This window comes from Carcharhinus amblyrhynchos, unplaced genomic scaffold, assembly GCF_965287045.1.
Source record: "Carcharhinus amblyrhynchos unplaced genomic scaffold, sCarAmb.v2.hapA scaffold_39, whole genome shotgun sequence".
NCBI lineage: Eukaryota > Metazoa > Chordata > Chondrichthyes > Carcharhiniformes > Carcharhinidae > Carcharhinus > Carcharhinus amblyrhynchos.
The window spans coordinates 8,302,046-8,326,367 of record NW_027649780.1 but is presented as its reverse complement, the minus strand read 5'-3'; the positions used below and the strand labels follow the sequence as shown (position 1 = coordinate 8,326,367).

The following is a 24,322-nucleotide window of genomic DNA, read 5'->3' as shown; positions in this document are numbered from 1 at the left end:
TCTGAGGTTGTGAAAGGCACTATATAGATGAAAATTCTTCCAACTGCAGCCCAGTTGCTGTGATTATCAGCAACAGCATCAGCACTCCCCTGTTTCATAATGAACAAGGTTTACCCCTGAATCTGATTAACAGCATTAATAACTGCAGGATTAGAACAGTGCAGTTGCTTGTGAACCCGCTGGTGTCTCACAAGATTGGATGATTGAGTGAATCCCTTCCCACACACTGAGCAGGTGAACAGTCTCTCTCCGGTATGAACTCGCTGGTGTGTCAGCAGGTGGGATGACTGAATGAATCCCTTTCCGCACTCGGAGCAGCTGAAGGGTTTCTCCCGGTGTGAACCTGCTGGTGTCGCAGCATGTTTGAAAATCGAGTGGATCCCTTTTCACACAGGGGGCAAGTGAATGGACTCAGTCCAGTGTGACGGCATTGATGAATTTCCCAATCAGAGGAATAAACGAATCCCTTCCCGATATTCCCACATTGTCCACACGGACTCCCCCCAGAATCCCTTCCCGATATTCCCACATTGTCCACACGGACTCGCTGTAGTGTGACTGCATTGATGAATTTCCTGATCAAGGGATAATGGAATACATTCCCAGTATTCCCACACTGTCCACATGGGCTCTCCCTGTTTCGGTTACACTTGTGTCTTCCCATATCAGTCAATTGATTGAATCCAGATCCACATGTGCAACATGTGTACAGTTTGTCTGTGCTGTGACTGCTGCTCTCCCCTTCCACGTTGCCAATGACATTCAGTCCTGATGAATCGAGTGTCTCGGTTAGATTGATGTGATGCCTGATCTGAGCTTCCAGTCCGTTTAACTATTTATATTAGTAATTACTGTAAAGAAAAAGTAATGGACAATTTCAGAGTGGACAATTTTATAACTTTACATTATTTTTATTCACCAAAATCCTGCTCTCCCTTCTCTTTGTTGAAATGGGCCTCTCTTACAATACTTCCGTCCTGTTCAAATGACGACAGCACAGAGGAACAGTGTCCCTTTAAATAAACAGATCACCTGCCAGCACCACACATGCTCAGGCCAATGGGACTGGCACACTGCCTCCACACTGGGCTGCTGGGTAAGGAGCCAATGACCTAGGGTGGGGTGGAGATAGGAGACATTATGGAGATTGAAATATCTGGAATTAGTGATGGTGTGGGAATGTGGTCAGAAACTCATCTCAACATTAAATCTTACAGAGAGATCGTGAAGAGTGTGGTTCAGCCTCAGACAGTTCCCAGGGAAAGGGATGGATTCAGTAGTTAGGGTGAATTTGTCATGGTGACTGAAGACGGTGGCTTTGGTTGCCTCAAGTTTTAATTGGGGGAAATTTCTGCTCATCCTGGACTGGATGTAGAGTAAGCAATTTGATAATTTAGTAACAGTGGAGTAATGGAGAGGGATGGGTGTGAGGTAGAGCTGGGTGTTGATAGTGTACATGTGAAAGCTAACGTGGTGCTTTTGGATGGTGTCAACCAGTGGCAACATGTACAAAGAACAAAGAAAATTACAGCTCAGGAACAGGTCCCTCAGCCCCTCCAAGCCTGCACTGACCATGCTGCCCAACTGAACTAAAAACAGTCTACCCTTCTGGGGACCATATCCTTCTATTCCCATCCTATTCATGTATTTGTCAAGATGCCCCTTAAAAGTCACTACTATATCGGCTTCTACTACCTCCCCCGGCAACAAGTTCCAGTCCCAATACTCACTGTGCAAAAAAATTTATTGAAATTACTTGTGAATTCGCTGGTGTCTCAGAAGGTTGGATGACTGAGTGAATCTCTTCCCACACTTGGGACAAGTGAACGGCCTCTCCCTGGTGTGAATTCGCTGGTGTGTCAGCAGGGAGGATGACTGAGTGAATCCCCTCCCACACTGAGAGCAGGTGTACGGTTTCTCCCCAGTGTGAACTCGCTGATGTACAGTGAGGTCAGATGATGTCTTGAACCCAGTCTCACAGTGAGAGCACCTGAACGGTTTCTCGTCAGTGTGGAGACGTTGATGGCGCATCAGTTCCCCAGAACTTTTAAAGCACTTTCCACATTCCAGGCATTTAAAAGGTCTCTCCTCAGTGTGAACACGTTGATGGTGGAGCAGTTGCCGGGAACTTTTGTAGCACTTCCTGCAGTCTGGGCATTGAAATGGTCTCTTCTCATTGTGAACACTCTGGTGATTCAGCAGAGTGGATAACTGAGTGAATCCCTTCCCACACTCAGAACAGGTGAACGGTCTCTCCCCAGTGTGAATTCTCTGGTGTGACCGCAGGTTAGATGACCTACTGAACCCATGCCCACACACGGAGCAGGTGAATGGCCTCTCCCCAGTGTGACTACGCTGGTGCTCAGTGAGTTGAGATGATTGTTTGAACTCAGACCCACAGTGAGAGCACCTAAATGGCCTCTCGTCACTATGAGCACGTTGATGGAGTATCAGATCCCGGGAACTTTTATAGCATTTCCCACAGTCTGGACATTTAAATGGTCTCTTGTCAGTGTGTACTTGCTGGTGTCCCATCAAGTCAGATGATCGAGCAAATCCCTTCCCACACTCTGAGCATCTGAATGGTCTCTTCCCAGTGTGAACACGCTGGTGTCTCAGCAGGTTGCCTGACTGAGCGAATCCCTTCCCACAGTTGGAACAGTTGAAAGGTCTCTCTCCAGTGTGAACTCGCTGGTGTTGCAACAGGCTGGATGAGCGAGAGAATCCCTTCCCACACTTGGAGCAAGTGAATGACCTCTCCCCGATGTGTCTGGGCTGATGAGTTTCCAGTTCTGATGGGGATCTGAATCCTGCCCCACATTCCCACTGTTTCTCCCCACTGTGAATGGTGCTTTTTCCTTCCATGTTCAAAATTCACAAATATTCAGCTTACAATAAATTGGGTGACTCCAATCTGATCCTAATGTTTGCTTTGAGTTTTCTGATTGGAAATCCTCCCCTTCAGATAATCTGTGAAATTGATTTTAAACAGAAAAAAAGGATGAGAAAGAACTCACAAAGGCACGTTGTGAAATTGAGTTGAATGAATCTGGTAAAACTGTGGGGCTGGCATCAGGAAAAAGTGACCATGAAATCTGTTTGATCTTTTGGCAGAAGTGAAATGGTCACTAATGTCCTTCAGGGAAGAAAGTCTGTCTCCAGTCTGAGTCCTCACAAGGCTCTGGCTCCTGCAAGAACACAAGAAATTGGAGCATGAATAGGCCATTCGGCCTGTCGAGGCTGCTCTGTCATTCAACACACATCTCACCATCTCAGCCTTAAATATATTCAGTGATGGAACCCTCTGAGCTAGAGAAATCTATGTCACAAGAGAGACAGTGAGAGAAAGCAAAACAGAGAGAAAGTAGTGAAAGAGACAGGGAGAGAGGGCGGCAAATGGGAGGCATTTTCACAGACCTAGAACTGAACCATAATTTGACAAAACCTCCTAAGCCCTCAACCCCCACCATCTGGATTGTCCAGGGCAGCAGGAGTATTTCAAATCCATTACCTCTAAGTTCCCCTCTGAGCTACACCATCTCAATGTGTCTGACATCCAAGATTAGATGAACAGAAACGTCCTCCATTTAAATATTGACAAGACTAAGTTCATTTCCTTCAGTCCCCTTGACAAACTCCAGTCCCTAGCCATCAACTCCATCCCAGTCCCTGCCAAATGGCTGAGACTGAAGCAGGAGGTTTGCAGCCATGGTGAAATATTTCACTCCAAGATGATCTTCCAAACTGTTCCCCATCAGGACCAAAATCGCCTATTTTCACCTCAGTAACATTACCCAATTACACGTTAGCCTCAGTTTATCCACTGCAAAAACCATCATCCATTCCTTTGTTACCTTTAGACCAAGTTATTCTAATATACTCCCAGCTGGCTTTCAACATTAAACAACCCCCTCCAGGCAGGTAAAGTCGCTGCCTCCAATGCACCTCTCCCCGATCAGCTAATACATTCTATGTTCATTTCGAGCAAGGGGTCAGTGAGAACACGTCGTCCATCCCAGAAGCTCTGACAAACCTGTATTTGAGCTCACCATCGCCTACATCAGAGCAGCCTTCTCAAAAGTCAACCCATGGTAAGTGACTAGCCTGGATGCACTATCCAGACAAACATTCAGATCTTGTGTGGACCAGTTCACAGTGGTATTTGTAGACATCTTTAACCTCTTTTTACACCAACGTGATGTCCTTATCTGCTTCAAGAAGGCAAACATCATCCCGATACCAAATAAAAGCCAGGCAGCGTGCCTTCATGGCTATTGCCTGGTGGCTCTGACATCCATCAGTATGAAGTGCTTCAAAAGGTGAGTCATGGCTCAAAATTAATTTCAACCTCCCAGATTGTCTATCGCCGCAACAGGTCCACAGCAGACACCATCTCCTTGGCCCTACGCTCAACACCTGGAATACCTGAATAACAAAGACACTTATGTCAGGCTCCTATTCATTGACTACAACTCAGCCTTCAACATCATTATTCTGACAGAACTCATCTCCAAACTGTGAGGCCTGGGGCTCAGCTCCTCCCTCTATGACTGGATCTTAGACTTCCTAACCCACTGGTCACAATCCATAAAAATAGGCAACAACACTTCCTCCACAATCATCTTCAACACAGGTGCCCCACAAGGCTGTGTCCTCAGCCCTTCAATATAGTCTTTATGCACCTATGTCTTTTCTTTTACTTCACAGGTGATTTGGTCCGCTTTGTTGTCCAACAAGGGGCATACACGTGGTGGGTCGTGCGAAGGCTGCTCTTGGATGTTGCTTCGAGAGTTGCCTAGTGCTTCACGTCATTAGTGTACGCTTAACCTGGACCATCTGATGGGCAACATGACAGCTCAGTGACTATCACTGTTTGCTGTGCAAGTACATGGATTTGGGCCAGTGTCTGCGGGAGTTTGCACATTCTCCCCGTGATTGCGTGGGTTTTCTCCAGGTGCTCCGGTTTCCTCCCACACCCCAAAAACATGCTCTTAGGCTGATTGGTTTAACAAATTGTCATAAATTAGTCTTCCCTCATTCTTCCCCAATAGGTGTAGACAAAGGTCATAGGTAGAGGAGGGCACTCACAATGTTAAAATGGTGGTGCGGGCAAGTTGGGCCGAAGGGCCCAGTTCCTGTGCTGTGTTGTTCTTTCTTGTTCTATGACTGTGTGAAGAAATTCCCTTCCAACCCAATTTCCAAGTTTGCTGATGACACCACCGCGGTGGGTTGAATCTCAATCAATGTTGAGACGGAGTACAGGAAAGTGATAGAGAATCTGGTGAACTGGTGTGGCGACAATAATCTCTCCCTCAATGTCAAAAGGAAGGAGATAGTCATCGACTTTAAGAAGCATAGTGGAGGATATGCCCCTGTCTACATCAATGGAGATGAAGTGGAACTGGTCGACAGCTTCAAGTTTCTAGGTGTCCAAATCACCAACAGCCTGTCCTGGTCCTGTCACGCTGATTCTATAGTTAAGAAAGCCCGCCAATGCCTCTACCTTCACAGTTTCTTCCTTGCTGTCATCAGACTTCTGAATGGACCTACCTTATACACCCTAGCTATGACTGTAACACTACATTCTGCACACTCTCCTTTCCTTCTCCCCTATACATTCTATGAACGGTATATTTTTGTCTGTCTAGCACAATAACAATACTTCTCACTTCATAGTAATACTCGTGACAATAATCAATCAAATGTGACATGATAAATCAAATCCCTTAAGATTCTCTTTAAAACTCACCTCTTTGTCCAGTATTTTGGTGATCTGTGCTAATATATCCTGATGTATCTGGATGTTCCTACGAAGTGCACTGGGATTATTTCTGAAAGGTTTTAAATCAATAGAAGTTGTTGTTCACTGTAACTCTGACCTCCTGTTTTACAACAACCTATTGATTTCTTTGTTCCTGCAGCTTTGCAAACCGAGCCCAGCATCTGCAGTGCGCATGCTCCAGCTCACAATGCCCAGGGAGTGATTGACAGCGACTCTGGACCAATAGAAGGAGAAAGCGGGTCTAGCCCTCCCCCGGGAGAGGTCCGTCCTCCAGCCAATCGGAATGAATGAGGGGCGGGACTGGAGGACCGAGCCGGGAGGTTGGTCCTCCAGCCAATCGGAGTGAACGAGGGGCGGGTCTAGACCCCAACACGCCTGTTGTGACTGAGAACATGCGCAGTTCCGATGAGAACTCACGATCGGGGCGGTTGTGGAAATTGTTAGCCGGTGAGATACCGTGGGATGGATCATGAGGGAGGGCTGGAGCCGACGGGTAGGTTTGGAGGCCTCATAAATATCCCGTGTAGGCCGAAGCGTTTGTAGCGGCGGAAGCTGCTCAGGCTTTTCCCCGGGACAGGCCCGTGTCAACAGCCGCCATATTTACTGGGGGAAAGCGTTCGGTCTGGAGCATGCGCAATGAGGGAGAGTTAAGCGATTGTTGACGTCACAATGGAATGAACGTGCGGTGAAAAGTCTTGTTTCTTGTGGGCTGAACAGACAAAACATACCGTTCATAGAGAAGGAAATGAGAGGGTGCAAAATGTAGTGTGACAGTCATAGCCTGAGTGCAGAGAAGGATCAACTTAGTGCCATTCAAAGGTCTGACAGCAGCAGGGAAGAAACTGTTCTTGGGTCAGTTGATATGTGATCTCAGACTTTTGTATCTTTTTCCCGACGGAAGAAGTGGAAGAGAGAATGTCCGGGGTGCGTGGAGGTCTTTAATTATGCTGGTTGCTTTGCGGAGGCAGTGGGAAGTGTAGACAGAGTCAATGGATAGGAGGTCGGTTTGCATGATGGATTGGGCTACATTCACAACCTTTTGTAGTTCCTTGCGGTCTTGGGCAGAGCAGGAGCTCTGATACAGTTCACTGTGATTCAACCAGAAAAAATGCTTTCTGTGGTGTATCTGTAAAAGTTGGTGAGAGTTGTAGCTGACGTGCCAAATTTCTTTAATCTGAGAACATAGAGGTGTTGGTGGGCTTTCTAAACTATAGTGTCAGCATGGGGGGACTAGGGTAGGTTGTTGCTGAGCTAAACACCTAAAAACATGAAGCTTTTGACCCTTTCTACTTCATCCCCATTGATGTACACAGGAGCATGTTCTCCTCTCCGCTTCCTGAAGTTGGTGACAATCTCCTGCACTTTGTTGACATTGAGGGAGAGATTATTGTCACCACACCAGTTCACTAGATTCTGTATAATTCTTGTACTCAGTTTTGTACTCTGGCATTGCTTAAGATCCGACCCACTACTGTGGTGTCATCAGCAAACTTGAAAATCAAAGTGGAGGGGAATTTGGCCACACAATCATAGGTATATAAGGAGTAGGAAGGGGCTGAGGACTCAGCCTTGTGGGGCACCGTGTTGAGGACGATTGTGGAGGAAATGTTGTTGCCTATCCTTACTGATTGTAGTCTGTGAGTTCGGAAGTTCAGGATCCAGTTGCAGAGGGAGGAGCCGAGGCCCAGGCCTCAGAATTTGGAGATTTGGAGTTCCAAAGCAGCTGAGATTTGGGGGGGTGAGGAAGTGGAGTCAGGTGATGCCACTGAGGTGGAAGAACAAAGGAAAGTACAGCACAGGAACAAGTCCTTTGGCCCTTCAAGCCTGTGTTAACCATGATGCCTTAATTTAAAAAAAAATCTTTTGCCCTGATTCAATACTTATCTCTCTATCCATGTACCCATCCAGATGCCTCTTAAATGTTGCCAATGTGCCTGTTTCCACCACCTCTTCTGGTAGCACATTCCAGACACCCACCAGTCTCTCCCTGAAACTTCCCCCCTCTCGCCTTGAAACTGTGCCTCCTTGCAAATAGGTAGTCTTGATGATGATGTGGATATGTAGTTGGAAGCTCAAACTGGGGTGAAATATTTCACTACAGTAGTGAACAGCCTGGTTCAGCCTCAGACAGTTGCCAGGAAGAGGGATAGTGTTGTTAGCGAGGAAGTGGAGTTTGTAGTTCGGACTGAAGACAATGGCTTCAGTCTTCACAGTATTTATAAAAAAAATTTCTGTTCTTTTAGTACAGGATGTCAGACAAGCCAGGATGATGTGTGAGTTGGAGGGGAACTTGGAGTTGATGGGGTTCACTTTTACCTGCTACCCTGTCCTTGGTAGTGGAGGTTGAGTGCTTGGGAGATTCTGTCAAAGTCTTGTTGAGTTGTAGATGTATAAAATCCCTCTCCTTCACCCCCCAATCTCTCCTATCTCTCTGTCTCCTCCCAGAGTGTCCTCAGCCTTGTGTTGATCCAGACTGGGTGTCAGGTTTCCTTCCCTGAAGGACATTGGTGAACCAGTTGGGTTTTTATGAAAAGCCAGCGGTTTTCCTAATGTCAACCCCACAAATTCCCAGATTCATTTCGCTCACTTTCACAACCTGTTTTTGTGGGTCTCTCTCATTCCCTTTTTTCTGTTTTAAATCAATTTCACAGGGTTTCAGAAGAGGAGGATTTGTAGTTTGGAAACTGAAACCAAACATGATATCAGAACCCGATGAAGTTGGCCAATTTGTTATATTCTGAACATTGTTGTATTTTGAATATGGGAGAAAAAAGCACCGTTCAGAGTGGAGAGAAACTGTACACGTGTTCTGTGTGCGAACAAGACTTTAACCAATCATCAAGTCTTTCGGAACTACATTGTCGTGACAACAGGGAGATGGCATGGAAATGTGGGGATTGTGGGAAGGGATTCAATTACCCATCCCTGCTAGAAACTCATCGATGCAGTCACACTGATGAGAGGCCATTCACTTGCTCCCTGTGTGGGAAGAGATTCAATTGGCCATCCAACCTAGCAATACACCAGCGAGTTCACACTGGGGAGAAACCGTTCACCTGCTCCCAGTGTGGGAAGCAATTTGCTCACTCATACAATCTGCGGATACACCAGCGAGTTCACACTGGGGAGAAGCCATTCTCTTGTTCTCAATGTGGGAAAGCATTCGCTCATTCAGCCAATTTGTTGAGGCACCAGCAAATTCACACTGGGGAGAGGCCATTCAGCTGCTCCCAGTGTGGGAAGGAATTCGCTAACCAATCTCACCTGCTAATACACCAGCGAGTTCACACCGGGGAGAGGCCTTTCACCTGTTCAGTATGTGGGAGGGGATTCACTCAGTCATCTGATCTGCTGATACACCAACGAGTTCACACTGGAGAGAAACCATTTACCTGCTCCCAGTGTGGGAAGGGATTCACTCGTTCAGCCAAGCTGCTGATACACCAGCAAACTCACACTGGGGAGAAGCCATTCACTTGTTCTGTGTGTGGAAAGGGATTCAGTCAGTCATTCAATCTGCTGGCACATCAGCGAATTCACACTGGGGAGAAGCCATTCACTTGTTCTCAATGTGGGAAGAGATTCAGTCAGTCATCCCATCTGCGGACACATCAGCGAGTTCACACTGGGGAGAGGCAGTTCACTTGCTCCCAGTGTGGGGCGGGATTCACTACCTCATCCAATCTCCTGAGACACCAGCGCACTCACAAGTAACTATTGTGACTGGATTTTGCTGTTAATCATGTTCAGACTGAACCATGTTCATTTGGGTCTGTTTGTGGAATTGAAAAATAACTCCAGCTCTGTTACAGATGTTAATATAGTTGGTCTTAGAAGGGGAATATTTGGGGTTCAGGAAGCTCACACAAAACATTAGGACAAGGTACCACATGTAGGTTGTTGCATAAGGTTAAATCTCATGGGACCCAGGGTGAGGTAGCCATTTGGATACAAAGTCGGCTTGATGACAGAAGACAGAGGGTGGTTGTAGAGGATTGTCTTTCAAACTGGAGGCCCGTGACCAGTGGTGTGCCTCAGGAATCAGTGCAGGGTCCACTGTTATTTGTCATTTATATTAATGATGTGGATGAGAATTTAGTCAGCATGTTTAGTAAGTTTGCAGATGATACCAAGATTGGTAGCACAGTAGACAGTGAAGAAGGTTATCTAGGATTGCAAAGAAATCTTGATCAATTGGGTCAGTGGGCTGATGAATGGCAGGTGGAGTTTAATTTAGATAAATGTGAGGTGATGCATTTTGATAGATTGAACCAGGTCAGGACTTACTCAGTTAATGGTTGGGCACTGGGGAGAGTTACAGAACAAAGAGATTGGGGGATACATGTTCATAGATCTTTGAAAGTGGAGTCACAGATGGACAGAGTGGTGAAGAAGGTATTCAGCATGCTTCGTTTCATTGGTCAGAACATTGAATACAGGAGTTGGGATATCTTGTTGAAGTTGTACAAGACATTGGTAAGGCCACATTTGGAATACCATGTACAGTTCTGGTCAACCTATTATAGAAAGGATATTATTAAACTAGAAAGAGTGCAGAAAAAAATTACTAGGGTGCTACCAGGACTTGACGGTTTGAATTATAAGGAGAGGCTAGATGGCTGGGACTTTTTTCTCTGGCGTGTAGGAGACTTGGAGTGATCTTACAGAGGTCTATAAAATAATGAGGGGCATAGATCAGCTAGATAAATCAATATCTTTTCCCAAAGGTAGGGGAGTCTAAAACTAGAAGGCATAGGTTTAAGGTGAGGGGGAGAGATACAAAAGGGTCCAAGGGGGGCAAATATTTTCACACAGAGATGGGTGTCTGGGACAAGCTGCCAGAGGTAGTAGTAAAGGCGGGTACAATTTTGTCTTTCAAAAAGCGTTCACACAGTTACATTGGATAAGATGGATATAGAGGGATATGGGCCAAATGTGGGCAATTGGGACTAGTTTGGCAAATAAAAAAAGGGGTGGCATGGACAAATTGGGTCGAACAGCCTGTTTCCATGCTGTAAAACTCTACGACTATCAGGATTAGATGGATCAACACAATTTATCATAACCTGAAAGCAGAGAATTTTGCAGATGGAAGCAAACCACTATCCACAACCAAAGTGAGAAACCATGGAAATGTGAGGAGATATTCAGTTACACATCAGAGCTGGAAACTGACTGACACACTCACCTGCTCTGTGTGTGGGAACAGCTTCAATGTCATCCCAGCTTTTTGCACAGCAGCAGGTTTACATTGGGGAGAGGCCATTTATAAGCTTCAAGTATGGAAAGTGTGATGAGAATATTGCAATGGATATGTATGTATATATACATTGTTTTTATGTTTCAGGGGAATGTTTAAAAATTCAGCTTTATTTTGTAGGCTCAAGGGTTCTGAAAGCAAGTTAATGACTCATTTTAGCTAGAAATTTGTTTCTATGATAGAGCTAATGGGCTTTTGTTTATATAAGAAGTTCCCCTTGGATTTCTGACTAGTGTTGTTACAGGGTCATGGGATAATGTGGGTCTGTGCAGCAAGAAAGAAGCTTTTGCAGTTCTGGGAGGGAACTGTTAGAGGGTTTCTACAAACTGGTCTGAGGCTCGTTTGCTCTCGAAAAGCTTCAAGACTGTCTAGACTCAGTGAAGAATTCCCACAGAGCAGAAGGAGGCCATTTGGACAATCGAGCCTGCACTGACAACAATTCCACCCAAACTCTATCCCCATAACCCCACATATTTACCTTTCTCATCCCCCGACACAAGGCAAAACTTTACTGGGCCAATCAACCAAACCTGCGCATACTTAGAGTGTGGGTGGAAATGGGAGCAATGAAGGAAACACACGAAGACACAGGGAGAACGTGCAAAGTCCACACAGTTATCCAAGACCACAATTGATCCTGGCTCCCTGGTATTGTGAGCAATGCTGACATGCCACCCTACTAAGTCTGCATATGGTTGCTAACTGTATTTAAAGTGTCATTTACATCACTTAAGAAGAACTGAAACAGTGAAAGATTAGAAATTAAAGTTGTTTACTTTCATTTTTAAATATTGTTCAACTGTTAATAACTGCTTCATTTGTTAGAGTTATATTTAAACAGTGATATTAAATAAAGTTTGTTTTACTATAAAAAATCCCTAAATCAGTGAAATTACTCCTGGAACAAAGCATTCTATCCTCACATTTATGCCAACATAGAAATGTTGTTGGGGTCTGGTCTGGCTTCCTAATGTAATTTAGGGGTTTTAGTCCAGGACGCTAACAGGATCCACCCTGCAAACACCCATTTTTACACTGGGGAGAGACCTTAAAAATGCCCAGACTGTGGGAAATGCTTTGAACAATATGTTCACACTGATGAGAGACCATTCAGTTGCTTTTCATGTGAGATTCGGTTCAGGAGATCATCTCAACTCACTGTGCACCAGTGAGCTCACACTGGGGAGAGGCTATTTTTCTGCTGTGAGTTTAGGAAGAGATTGTCTCTGTTTTGAAGTTGGATTTGCAATTTTTGCAGTGTCTAGAATCATAGAATCCCTGCAGTGCAGAAGGATGCCATTTGGCCCATTAAGTCTACACCGACAACAATCCCACTCAGGCACTATCTGCATAACCCCACATATCTACTCCAATAATTCCTATAATCTACACATCCTGTGACACTGAGGGGCAATTTAGCATGCCCAATCAACCTAACCAGCACCTCTTTTGTGGGAGGAAACCGGAGCATCCAAAGAAAACCCACGCAAACACGCGGAGAACATACAAACCCCACACAATGACTCAAGCCGGGAATCAAACCCAAGTCTAGTTTTTGGGTCACTGTGGATCAGTTTTCTCTCACTTACCATTACCTGTTTAAAGGTAAAGGAGTTTTTAAAGAATAAGGCAACAGTAACTGTCACCCTGTTCAACATGAAACTCATTGTTAATTCTTCCTCAGTAACAATTTTAAACACGAAGTTTGCAGTGGGGATTGAAGCGGAGAGTTTCTCCTATAAAGTTGCAGTGATAATGAGTGTCGTGGGGAAATGAGTGTGAATCCCCCAGCCCCGGACACAGGGGAACTGACCATCCATCTCTAGCTCTAATTCATAAGAAATAGGAGCAGGAGTAGGCCATCTAGCCCTTCGAGCCTGCCCCGCCATTCAATAAGATCATGGCTGATCTGTCTTGGCTCAGTTCCACATTCCCGCCCTCTCCCCATAACCCTTAATCCCCTCTCTTATCAAAAACCCATCAACCCACTTCTTAAAAATATTTAGCGAGGTAGCCTCCACCACTTCAACGGGCAGAGAATTCCAGAGATTCACCACCCTTTGAGTGAAGAAGTTCTTCCTCAACTCCGTTCTAAACTGCCCCCCTTTATCTTGAGGCTGTGCCCCCTAGTCCTACTATCCTTTCTGAGCAGGAAGAGTCTCTCCACTTCTATCCTATCCATCCCATTCATCATCTTATATGTCTCAAAGAGATCTCCCCTCATCCTTCTAAACTCTAACGAGTACAAGCCTAGTTTATTCAGCCTCTCCTCATAGCTCAACCCCTTCAACTCCGGCATCAGCCTAGTAAACCTCCTCTGCACTCCCTCCAAGGCCAAAATATCCTTGCGTAAGTACGGCGCCCAAAACTGCACACAGTACTCCAGCTGCAGCCTCACCAATGCCCTATACAGCCGCAGCACGACCTCCCTACTTTTATATTCAATCCCCCTCGCTATGAAGGCCAGCATCCCATTCGCCTTCCTGACCACCTGCTGCACCTGCAGGCTGGGTTTTTGCGACTCATGCACAAGGTCCCCGAGGTCCCTCTGCACCGTCGCCTGCTGCAGTTTTTTGCCACGTAAGTAATAATCCTTCCTACCATTATTCCTACCAAAGTGGACCACTTCGCACTTGCCAACATTAAATTCCATTTGCCAGTTCCTGGCCCATTAATTCCCAAACAGAAAATGCTGCAATAATCAGCAATGATGCGGAGATGCCAGCATTGGACTGGGGTAAACACAGTAAGAGGTCTCACAACACTAGGTTAAAGTCCAACCAGTTTATTCGGTAGCAAAAGCATTATTTTGTAAGTGCCTTTATATGCCCTGTTTATGAACAAAACTTCCACTTACCTGATGAAGGAGCAGCGCTCTGAAAGCTAGTGGCTTGTGCTCCCAAATAAACCTGTTGGACTTTAACCTGGTGTTGTGAGACTTCCTACAATAATCAGTAAGTCAACCTCAGTCTGTGACTGCTCTCACCATCTGAAACCGTCACAATGCCCGGCTGATTGACGGCAGCTCCGGACCAATTGGGAGAGTGGGCGGGACTGGAGGACCGAGCGACAGCGGCTTGTCCTCCAACCAATGGGAGTGAATGAGGGGCGGGACCGGGCTGGGAGTGAAGCATGCGCAGTGTGGTTAATGGCCGTTGGAGAGGTAATTTTATTCAGATCCACAATCGCTAGCAGAAAATAGTGGATGGGAGGGAGCGATGGATCCAGCTACCGGGCGGAGATGTTTCCTAAAAATGTGTAACCGCAATGTCCGAAAAAGAGCTTCCAGGGCCTTCCAGATGCACTGGGTGGGTCTCCAGCTCTGGATGATCGGGCCAAGTTAACGGCCGCCATCTTTGTTGGGGCCAATGTGCAAACAGGGCTAATTCGGGGCTGCCATCTTTGTAGGGGGCAATGATGTCATTGAGTGGGAGGAGCTTGTTCCCCATTGTTCAGAATGGAGACAACTTGTCCATCAAACTGCATCAACCCTCTGAGTCCCAATGTCTCATTGATGAGGCAGAGCGGTGACAGAGAAGAAAAGAAAGTGAAACAAATGGCTAAAAGATATGGCAAATGCACTAGTGGTAATTTACCAAAATTTGCTGGACTCTGGGATGGTTCCTACAAATTGGAAAACAGCAAATGTGACACCACTGTTTAAAAAAGGTAGATAAGAGGCAGGTAAATATAGGCCGGTTGCCTTAACCTCGGTAGTAGGGAAAATGCTTGAATGCGTCATCAAGGAAGAAATAGCGAGACATCTGGATATAAATTGTCCCATTGGGAAGACTCAGCATGGGTTCACGAAGGGCAGATCATGTTTGACTAATTTGGTGGAATTCTTTGAGAACATTTCGTGCGCGGTGGACAATGGGGAATCTGTGGATGTGGATTTCCAGAAAGCATCTGACAAGGTGCCACACTAAAGGCTGTAGCATAAGATAAAGGTGCGCAGTGTTACATCCATATATTAGCATGGATAGAGGATTGGTTAACTAACAGAAAGCAAAGAGTAGGGGTAAATGGGTGTTTTTCTGGTTGGCAATCAGTGATCAGTGATTAGTGGTGTGCCTCACGGATCAGTGTTGGGACCGTAATTGTTTATGATTTACATAGATGATTTGGAGTTTGGGACCAAGTGTAGTATGTCAAAATTCTCAGATGACCCTAAGATGGGTGGCAGAGTAAAGTGTGCAGAGGATGCTGAATGTCTGCAAAGGGATATAGATAGTCTAAGTGAATGAGCAAGGGTCTGGCAGATGGAATACAAAGTTGGTATTTGTGAGGTCATCCATTTTGATAAGAATAACAGCAGAATGGACCATTATTTAAATGGTAAAGAATTGCAGCATGCTGCTATGCAGAGGAACCTGGATGTCCTTGTGCATTAATCACAAGGAGATGGTTTGCAGATGCAGCAGGTGATTAAGGAGGCAAATGGAATTTTGTCCTTCATTGTTCAAGGGATGGAGTTTAAAAACAGTGAGGTTATGTTGCAGCTATATAAGATGCTGGTGGGGTCACACTTGGAGTACTGTGTACATTTTTGGTCTCCTTACTTGAGAAAGGATATATTGGTATTGGAGGGGGTACAGGGGGGATTCATTAGGTTGATTTGAGAGGCTTATGAGGACAGACTGAGTAGACTGGGGCTATACTCATTGGAATTCAGAAGAATGAAGGGAGATCTTATAGAAACATATAAGATTATGAAGGGAATAGATCACATATAAGCAGGGAAGTTGTTCCACTGACAAATGAAACTAGAATGGTGGGGTTGGGGGGGGGGGGGGGGGGGTGGAGGTGGTTGCATAGCCTGAAAATAAGGGGGAGTACATTTTGGATTGACTTGAGGAGGAACTTCTTCACACAAAAGGTTGCCAATCTGCTTAATTCCCTGCCCAGTGAAGCAGTTGAGACTACCTCAGTGAATGATTTTAAGCCAAGGATAGATACATCTTTGAACAGTAAAGCAAGTAAGGCTCATGGTGTGCAGGCAAGTAAGTGGAGTTGAGTCCACGAAAAGATCAGTTATGATCTTACTGAGTGGCACAGCATCTTCGAGGGGACAGATGGCCTACTCCTGCTCCTAGTTCTTATGTTAAAGACTGCTCTTCAGATCCCACTGTCTCATGGGATCTCCTTCCCCATTTGTCAAAAGATCTGCAGGTTTGTTATCAGTCCCACCTTAGCATTGAACAAGGCATGAGGTGTGAAGCGTGTCCTGGTCACAGACCCAGGTTATCGACCACCAACTTTCACTGGGCAAAGTGCAGAAGGACACTTGGGCTGTGCTCCCTGTCAGCAGAAGAGAATATGGTGAATTTCCCAGACTGATGGTGATGGATTTTGGAAACTCCTTTTACAAGGAGTTAGAAGGGGAGAATTTGCATACAGCAAACTAAAACCAAGAAAAATGTTTGTCTCTTCTGAATTGCATTTCTGCACTGTCAGTGCTGGGATTTGTAAACTTCTTTTACAGCATATTAGTAGAGGATATGTTGAAAAGACATCAATATCTGATAGCACCATTCGATTACAGCATCCAGATGTTATCAGTCTTTGAGTGGAAGTATCGGATTCCAGGTCATTACCACTGACTGTGTAAAATTTCTTCCTCATATCCCCTTGGTAGATCATTTTCAAAATCCTCTATCTGTGTCCTGTAATTGGATAATGGGAATAGTTAAACTTTATCTAAGTTACCTATACCTGTCATAAATTTGTACACCTCTGACAAAACTCCCCTCAATCTCCTTTGCTCCAATGAGAATAATGTCAGTTTCTCCAGCCTAACATTGTAACGACAATCTCTGGAATCATTTTAGTAAATCTCCTCTGCATCCTCTTAAGGACTCTCACATCCTCCATAATGTGTGGTGATCACTGGTTTACACCAACCCAGATGTCCTGTGTATCTCCTTGTGATCTCATCACACACCCACAATTCCACAGCGACATCACCCCCGCTCCCCAGGTATTTCCTCAAATGGGAGACTTTTCTCTGACTCCAGTGTTTCTGACATCCTTCCAGCTGAGGGTCCCAACAGAAGAGTTTAAATTTTAAACAGTGAAATTGTTTCATAGATGACTGTTTCTGACCATATATCTACAGTTGAGAGTTTTAAATGCTGAGCTTTGTTATCTGTGACAGGTTCCATGTCTTTGGGGCTGGTCTGACTCCTTTACTGTGGACCTGACTCCATGTGTATTCATTGCCCGGTTTCACCTCTCTGTCATTGTCTAATTTCCTCTCTCTCTAATAATGGGTGTATTTCAGTTGTGTTCAGTATTTCACTGTTAGTTCTGCCAAATATGTTGAAAGAAGGTTCCCACTTGTAACGATGTTCCAAGCTTCCCGCAGTATCTTTAATACTCAGGAATTGTTTTTCCTGTGTTCTAGTCCACTTCTCCTATTTCAGAGGTTACATTACATTTGGCACCATTTTTATTCCACATAGTTCACCCTGGATCATTGATTCTGTCTTTCTCACCCCAGCTATTACCTGACCTGCTGAATATTTCCAATATTAGCTCAGATTTCCAGCAGCATCAGGATTGGGCTTTCATTTTATTGCAGACATTTTTGAGTCTAGAAATAGAGAGGAAATACTTAAGAACTGATTTGTATCAGGGTGAACCCTTGCATCTAATGCAGGTCCTTTCTCATTGAGTCATAGATCACAGAATGATTCCAATACAGGTGGAGTCCTTTAAAGTGTTGCACCCTTGTGGCTTTCTGCAAGAACAAGGCAGTTAGACTCATTCCCCTGCCTGTTCCTTGGAACCCAGTGTTTTCTTTCTCTTCAGGGTCTTGTCCAGTTCCCTTTTTTTTGTTGTATCAGTTGGAGCTGGAATGGAGATTTAGGAGAACCTGTTGGGTTTAACCAAAAGGACTGTGGAACTCAGTCGGACCCAATTTCCAATGTGAAATTGTCAAAGGAGCTCGATCCTGGGAAGATCAGGTTGTGAAACAGACACTGTCTGTAAAGGGAAAAGGATATTGTTAGAGGAACAAGTATTTCTGCAGATGCTATTTTTCTATTTCACACATACATATGTTTAAAGTTTAATTTTGGAATTTAGGCATTACTGACAAGACCAGCAGCAAATAGTCCCCATCTCCAGTTACCTGTGGAGAAGATGATGTTTGACCTTCTTGAACCACTGCAGTCCGTGTGGTGAAGCTGCTCCCACGATACTGTTAGGTAAGGAGATACAGATTATTCACGCGAAGGAACAATGAAATATCTCCAAATCAGTCATAGCATTGTGTATTGGACAGCACATTTTTTTACGTAATGGAACATTTCAAGGTGTTTCTCAGATTTCTAAGATGCCACATTTGACATAGCCATATAAAGAGGTATGAGGACAGATGGTCAAAGGTTTGGTTAAAGAGGTTTTGAGGAGAACCTTAAAAGGAGAAGGTGAGGCGGAGAGCTTTCGGGAGGAAATTCCACAGCTTGTGGGCTTGGCAGCTGAAGGTGCAGCCTCCAAAAGTCAAACAATTAAAATAAGGAAGGGTCAGGAGGTCAGGAAAAGAGGAGTGCAGAGATCCAACTCCACAGATAAATGTGTTAGGTGGGTTGGCCATGCTAAATTGCCCCTTAGTGCCAGGGGGGATTAGCAGGATAATATGTGGGTTACAGGGATAGGGATGGGTGAGATTTTTGTTGGTGCGAGCTTCCTTCTGCGCTGTAGGGATCCTATGATTCTATCTCAGAGATTTGTGAGTCTGAAGGAGATTACACAGATAGGAAGGAGCCATGGAGGAATTTTAAAATAAGGGCAAGAATGTAAAAATTAGTTACTTATTGATCAGAAATCTTTGTAAGTCAGTGCGCACAAGGGTAATGGGTGAACAAGACTTGATGTGAGTAAGCATATAGAGAGCAGATTTTTGCATGAGCTCAAGATTACAGAGAGGTTGAATGTGGGAGGCCGGCTGGGAGTGTGTTTGGATTGTTACATCCAGAGATAACAAAGGAATAGGTGATGGTTTCAGCAACAGATGAGCTGAGACTGGGGTGGAGTCAATGATGTCAGTGAGGTGGAAATAGACGCTCTGGGTGCTGATGTTGATATGTGGTTGGAAGCTTGTCTCAGTCACACAAATGATTCCCTGGCTGTGAACAGTCTGGTTCAGCCTCAGACTGTTAACAGTGAGAGGGATGGAGTCTATGTCTAGGGGGTGAAGTTTGTTGAAGTGACTGAAGGCAATGGCTTTGTACTTCCGAATATGTAAGTGGATTCTCAGACGAGTCAGTGCAGTGTATGTGTTGGAGAATTTTCAGGTGATAGTGTTCACATAATCCCACTGCCTGGTCCTTTGAGAAGAGGAGGTTCAGTGTTTAATGGTTCTGTCAAAGTTCTGGCTGAGTGGTTTATGTTTTAAATCCCCCTTCTTCACCTCCTGCTCGCCACTTCTTTCTTCTTCTCTCTCTCACTCTCTCCCTCCTTCTCCTCCCTCAGAGGTCAAAGTCTTATCCAGACCAGGAGGCAGGCTCCCTTTCCTGTAGGACATTCGTGAATCAGTTGGGTTTTTATGACAATCCAGCAGTTTTCATGGTCACTTTTTCTTAGCGCTGGCCCCAGGAATTACCAGATTCAGTCAGCTCAATTTCACAACCTGTCTGTGTTTTGGGGGTTCTCTCTCACTTCCTTTTTCTGTTTTAAATCAATTTTGCAGAATAACAGAAAGGAAGGCTTGCAGTTGTGGAACAGGAAACTAAACATCACATCAAAGTCTGAGAGTCAATAACCTGAATACCATCAGGTTTTGATCATGGAAGGCAAAAGCACTGTATACAACGGAGAGAAACTATACACATCTTCTGTGTATGGACGAGACTTCAACCGATCATCTGCCCTGTCAGAACATAAATGTCACCACACTGAGGAGAAGCCGTGGAAATGTGGGGACTGTGGGAAGGGATTCGATTACCCATCCCAGTTGGAAATTCATCATCGCAGTCACACCGGGGAGAAACCATTCACCTGCTCAGACTGCGGGAAGGGATTTACTAAATCTTCCACCCTGCTGACACACCGACGCACTCACACTGGGGACAGACCATTCACCTGCTCCAATTGTGGGAAAGGATTCACTCAGTCATCCAACCTGCTGACCCACCAGCGAGTTCACACCGGGGAGAGACCGTTCATCTGCTCAGTGTGTGGAAAGGGATTCACTTTTTCAGCCAACCTGATGACACACCAACAAGTTCACACTGACGTGAGATCTTTTAAATGCCCAGACTGTGGGAAATCTTTTAAAACTTCCCAGGAACTTATGTACCATCAACGTCTTCACACTGAGGAGAGGCCGTTCAGGTGCTCACACTGTGGGACAGGATTCAGACGTTTATCACATCTCACTGTACACCAGCGCACTCACAGTGGAGAGAAACCATTCACCTGTTCAGAGTGTGGGGAGGGATTTACTCAGTCATCCACTCTGCAGAGACACCAGCGAGTTCACTCTGGGGAGAGACCATTCACCTGCTCCAAGTGTGGGAAGAGATTCACTCAGTCATCCACTCTTCAGAGACACCAGCGAGTTCACACTGGGGAGAGGCTGTTCATCTGCTCCAAGTGTGGAGAGAGATTCACTAAGTTTCCCAACTTACTGATGCACCAACAAATTCACAAGTAACTAAAGAGATTGTATTTTACTGCTAATCGCATCCAGGCCTGAACAATATTCATTGGGGTCTGTTACTGCTGATGTTCATAAACTCCTATCCAGCCATAATAGTATTCTGGATTAAAAATACAATTAAATTAGATTCATGTTAATCAAACAGTGGCCAGTTTTTTAAAAATATCCCTAACACAATTCAGATTCTTTTGAAGGGCTCTGCCTCTCCTCTGTCTCCTGCATCCTCACCTCCAACAACTGAGAAGAGCTCAGGAGGTTCTTTGACACAAACATTGAGACAATCTGATCAGCTGCCTCTGCTGCTTCTTCCCAATCACTGGACCACTAGGGTAAACTGTCTGTTTTTGTCCAAGTTCTGAACTCATATCTCCTTTTGATCCTAATCTCACTAACCTGCAGAACAACCAATTTCTCCATGTCAATAGCTCTCTCTTTCTCTAGTTCTCTCTCCATCTCTAGCTCATCCACTGTCTCTCCTTCATTATCTACTGTTATCTTTCTGCTGTTTATCTCAGAGTGTACTTCTCATCTCTTGCTCAGTCTAAAACTAGAGGGCATAGGTTTAAGTTGAGTGGGGGGAGATACAAAGTCTACATAGTCTGTAAGTCTGTCTACCGCCTGACCATCATCGATCTGTATAGTCTGTAAGTCTATATAGACTGTCTACCGCCCTACCATCATCGATCTTCCTTGTCACTTCATCAAAGAACTCTAACATTTGTAAGGCACGATCTCCCATGCACAAAGCCGTGCTGACTACTCATAATCAAACCCTCTTTCCAAATGTCTGTACATCTTATCCCTTAGAATCCCCTCTAGTAACTTACCCACTACAGATGTTAGGCTTACCAGTCTATAATTCCCAGGTTTTTCTTCACAGCCCTTCTTAAATAAGGCCACAATATTTGCTACTCTCCAGTCAACTGGTATCTCACCCGTGGCGAACAATGATGCAAGTATCTCAGCCAGGCTCCTGCAATTACTTCTCTAGGCTCACATCGTGTTCTTGGATATACCTGGTCAGGGCCAGGAGATTAATCCTCCTTCGTACATTTTGACACGTCCATCACCTCTATTGTGATGCGAACTGTCCCCAGTATATCAGCACTAGCTTTCCAAGGTTCCCAAGTCATGTCTTACCTGAAAGAACCTCCCCCCCCCCAAGTCATGTCTTTCTCCACAGTGAACACAAAGGAGAATTAGTGTCCATTGTCTAGTTAAGCACACAAATTGCTTGGTAGAGTTTAATTGAATATTTCTGAGACCCCATACACTGCAGTGACTTTATCAACAAGGGGCTAAAGAAGTATTCTGGTGTGTTAAGAGAGGATGAATTCTGGAATTATGCATTCATGTCCTGAATCTTAATAATTATCACTTAGCTGGGATGTTTCAGTATGAAAGAATCCCATGTACTTGTCAGTATGGGTTTCCTCCCACAGTCCAAGGGTGTTCTGGTTAGATGCATTGGTCATGCTAAATTCTCCCTCAGTTACCCAAACAGCTGGAATGTGGCGACTGGGGGATTTTCACAAAAACGTCATTGCAATGTTAATGTAAGCCTACTTGTGACACTAATAAACTTTAAAACTTGAAAAGGTCATGTCCAATGGACCTGTTAAAGACAAATCACTGTTAGATTGCCCTGGGGCTTATATGATCAGGTCTTAGTTTTCTGAACAAGGTCTGTATCAGACTTAGAGCTGTGTCTTTGATTCTCTATAGCAGTTGTAGTATCCTTACGAAATATCCACCGCAACTACAACAGTTAGCCCAGAAAGCTTATATTATTGTGATCACAGCCCTTCAAATCGTTACTGATGTCACTACTAAATATTCTGAAACACAGCATTTCTACAGCAGAAAGGAAGCCACTCCTCAACAATTCAAACTCTGAATGATTGGGGATGTTACTGATCAGAGTCCACAATAAATTGCTATTTGTCAGGTGGAGGTAGATCAGCAGCAGGAGCTAGTGAAGAGAGTGATGGTAAAAACCAGACAGAACGACTCATTTGAAAAGCTGCTTTGGAAGGGATTTCATCCGAAACACAATCATTGTCACCGATGTGATAGAGTCCAATTAAACCTGATTTAAAAACTTGTCAGGACTCTGACCCTGATGTAACTTTTTTAAATTCATTCATGGGGCATGGGTGTTGCTGGCTGGCCAGCATTTATTGTCCATCTCTCATTGCCTGAGGGCTGTTGAGAGTGAACCACATTGCTGTGGCTCTGGAGTCACATGTAGCCTCCAGTTCATGCATATGTCAAACAGATAATTTCATTCATTACTTTTGATAACATGAATCTGAATCACCCTGACTGATCAGACAGAATCACAGCCATTAACCGTGGGTCCAGAACTGATTTTCTCAGAGGAGCCTGTCACCATTATTGAGACTAATTCTGAATTAGAGTTTTTATTCATGGATTTCAAGCCCTGTCCCCAAACATTGTGCTGACTCTCTGTATTACTTATGCAGTGACACTGCCACTCGGTCAGTGTTCCCCTGCTCTCTTTGTTGGAGTTTGAAGTGGCGGATAGTGGTAATAAGTAGTAACCCCCCCCGCCCCGGGCGACACTGACCTCTCACCTGACACCGTTCCGGTCAAATAGCAGGAGGGGGCGGAGCTGGAGGAGAGAACGACAGCGGCTGGTCCTCCAACCAGACTGAATGAGGGGCGGGGCTGGAGGACCGAGCGGCAGCGGCTGGTCCTCCAACCAGACAGAATGAGGGGCGGGGCTGGAGGACCGAGCGGCACGGGCTGGTCCTCCAACCAGACTGAATGAGGGGCGGGGCTGGAGGACCGAGCGGCAGCGGCTGGTCCTCCAACCAGACAGAATGAGGGGCGGGGCTGGAGGACCGAGCGGCAGCGGCTGGTCCTCCAACCAGACTGAATGAGGGGCGGGGCTGGAGGACCGAGCGGCAGCGGCTGGTCCTCCAACCAGACTGAATGAAGAGTGGGGCTGAGTGAAGCATGCGCAGATTAATGGCGATGGAGAGAAGATTTCTCGGATCCACAATCAGAAAAGGTGGGAATGGCGGGCGGAGGCAGGAATGGATCAGGTGGGGGGGATTAGGGAGGCTTCGTAATCATGAACAGCAAACCTCTGCAAAAAAATCTACCGCTATCCGAAGATGGTCCCGGCCCTTTGCGCAGAGCAGGGCCTCTGCTTTCTTCCAGCTCCAGAACCGGGTTAATTGCTGCAATCTTCATCCGGGCACTACCAATATGGAGCATGCACGGCCGCCATCTTTATTAGGGGCAAAAGCCCTCTATTAGGAGCGCATGCGCAGCCGCCTTCTTTATGAGGGGCAATGATTTTGAAATTCTCCCCAGTGACAGAACGTGAACAACTTGTCCACCAAACCACTTCACTCTTTCACTTCCAATTTCTTACTGATGAGGCAGAGCAACGGTGCAATCATTTGTATCATACTGACTTTTTAATAAAGTACTCCTAGATATTCCACAAAATTGTTGCAGTTCTTTGAAAAGGAGTGGCACAGTTGTTAGCACTGCTGTCTCACAGCGTCAGTGTTGTGTGATTCTGTCCCCTCTTGTCTGTGTGGGTTTTCATCCAGATGCTCCGGTTTCCTCTCATATC

At 45.3% G+C, this 24,322-nt stretch overlaps 2 protein-coding genes across 3 annotated transcripts in view; one reads left to right on the top strand and one right to left on the bottom strand.

Annotated features, from left to right (window-relative positions):
* Positions 1 to 20,734, top strand: part of LOC145335568 (uncharacterized) — a 38,158-nt gene extending 17,424 nt beyond the window's left edge. The window contains exons 3-5 of the mRNA XM_080181375.1: positions 8,731 to 9,492; positions 18,314 to 18,317; positions 19,948 to 20,734. Coding sequence (XP_080037501.1) covers positions 8,731 to 9,492; positions 18,314 to 18,317; positions 19,948 to 20,703 — 1,522 coding nt within the window. The 3' untranslated portion in view covers positions 20,704 to 20,734. The remainder of the gene's footprint in view (positions 1 to 8,730; positions 9,493 to 18,313; positions 18,318 to 19,947) is intronic.
* On the bottom strand, positions 745 to 6,016 carry LOC145363662 (uncharacterized). 2 transcript variants are annotated; one of them, XM_080218867.1, is made up of 3 exons: positions 5,750 to 6,016; positions 1,757 to 2,970; positions 745 to 851 (listed from the first exon to the last, which is right to left on the bottom strand). In XM_080218867.1, the coding sequence occupies exons 2-3, from the start codon at positions 2,863 to 2,865 to the stop codon at positions 842 to 844; spliced, it is 1,119 nt and encodes a 372-aa protein (XP_080074993.1). In that variant the 5' UTR covers positions 2,866 to 2,970; positions 5,750 to 6,016; the 3' UTR covers positions 745 to 841. The 2 variants fall into 2 exon arrangements, with proteins under 2 accessions (XP_080074993.1, XP_080074994.1); XM_080218868.1 differs by lacking the exon at positions 745 to 851 and having other exon boundaries at positions 1,753 to 2,970.
* Positions 20,735 to 24,322: the final 3,588 nt, after the last annotated feature.

Excerpts from the sequence above, each read along its gene's own strand:
- LOC145363662 (XM_080218867.1), bottom strand. The coding sequence starts at position 2,865 with ATGGAAGGAAAAAGCACCATTCACAGTGGGGAGAAACAGTGGGAATGT.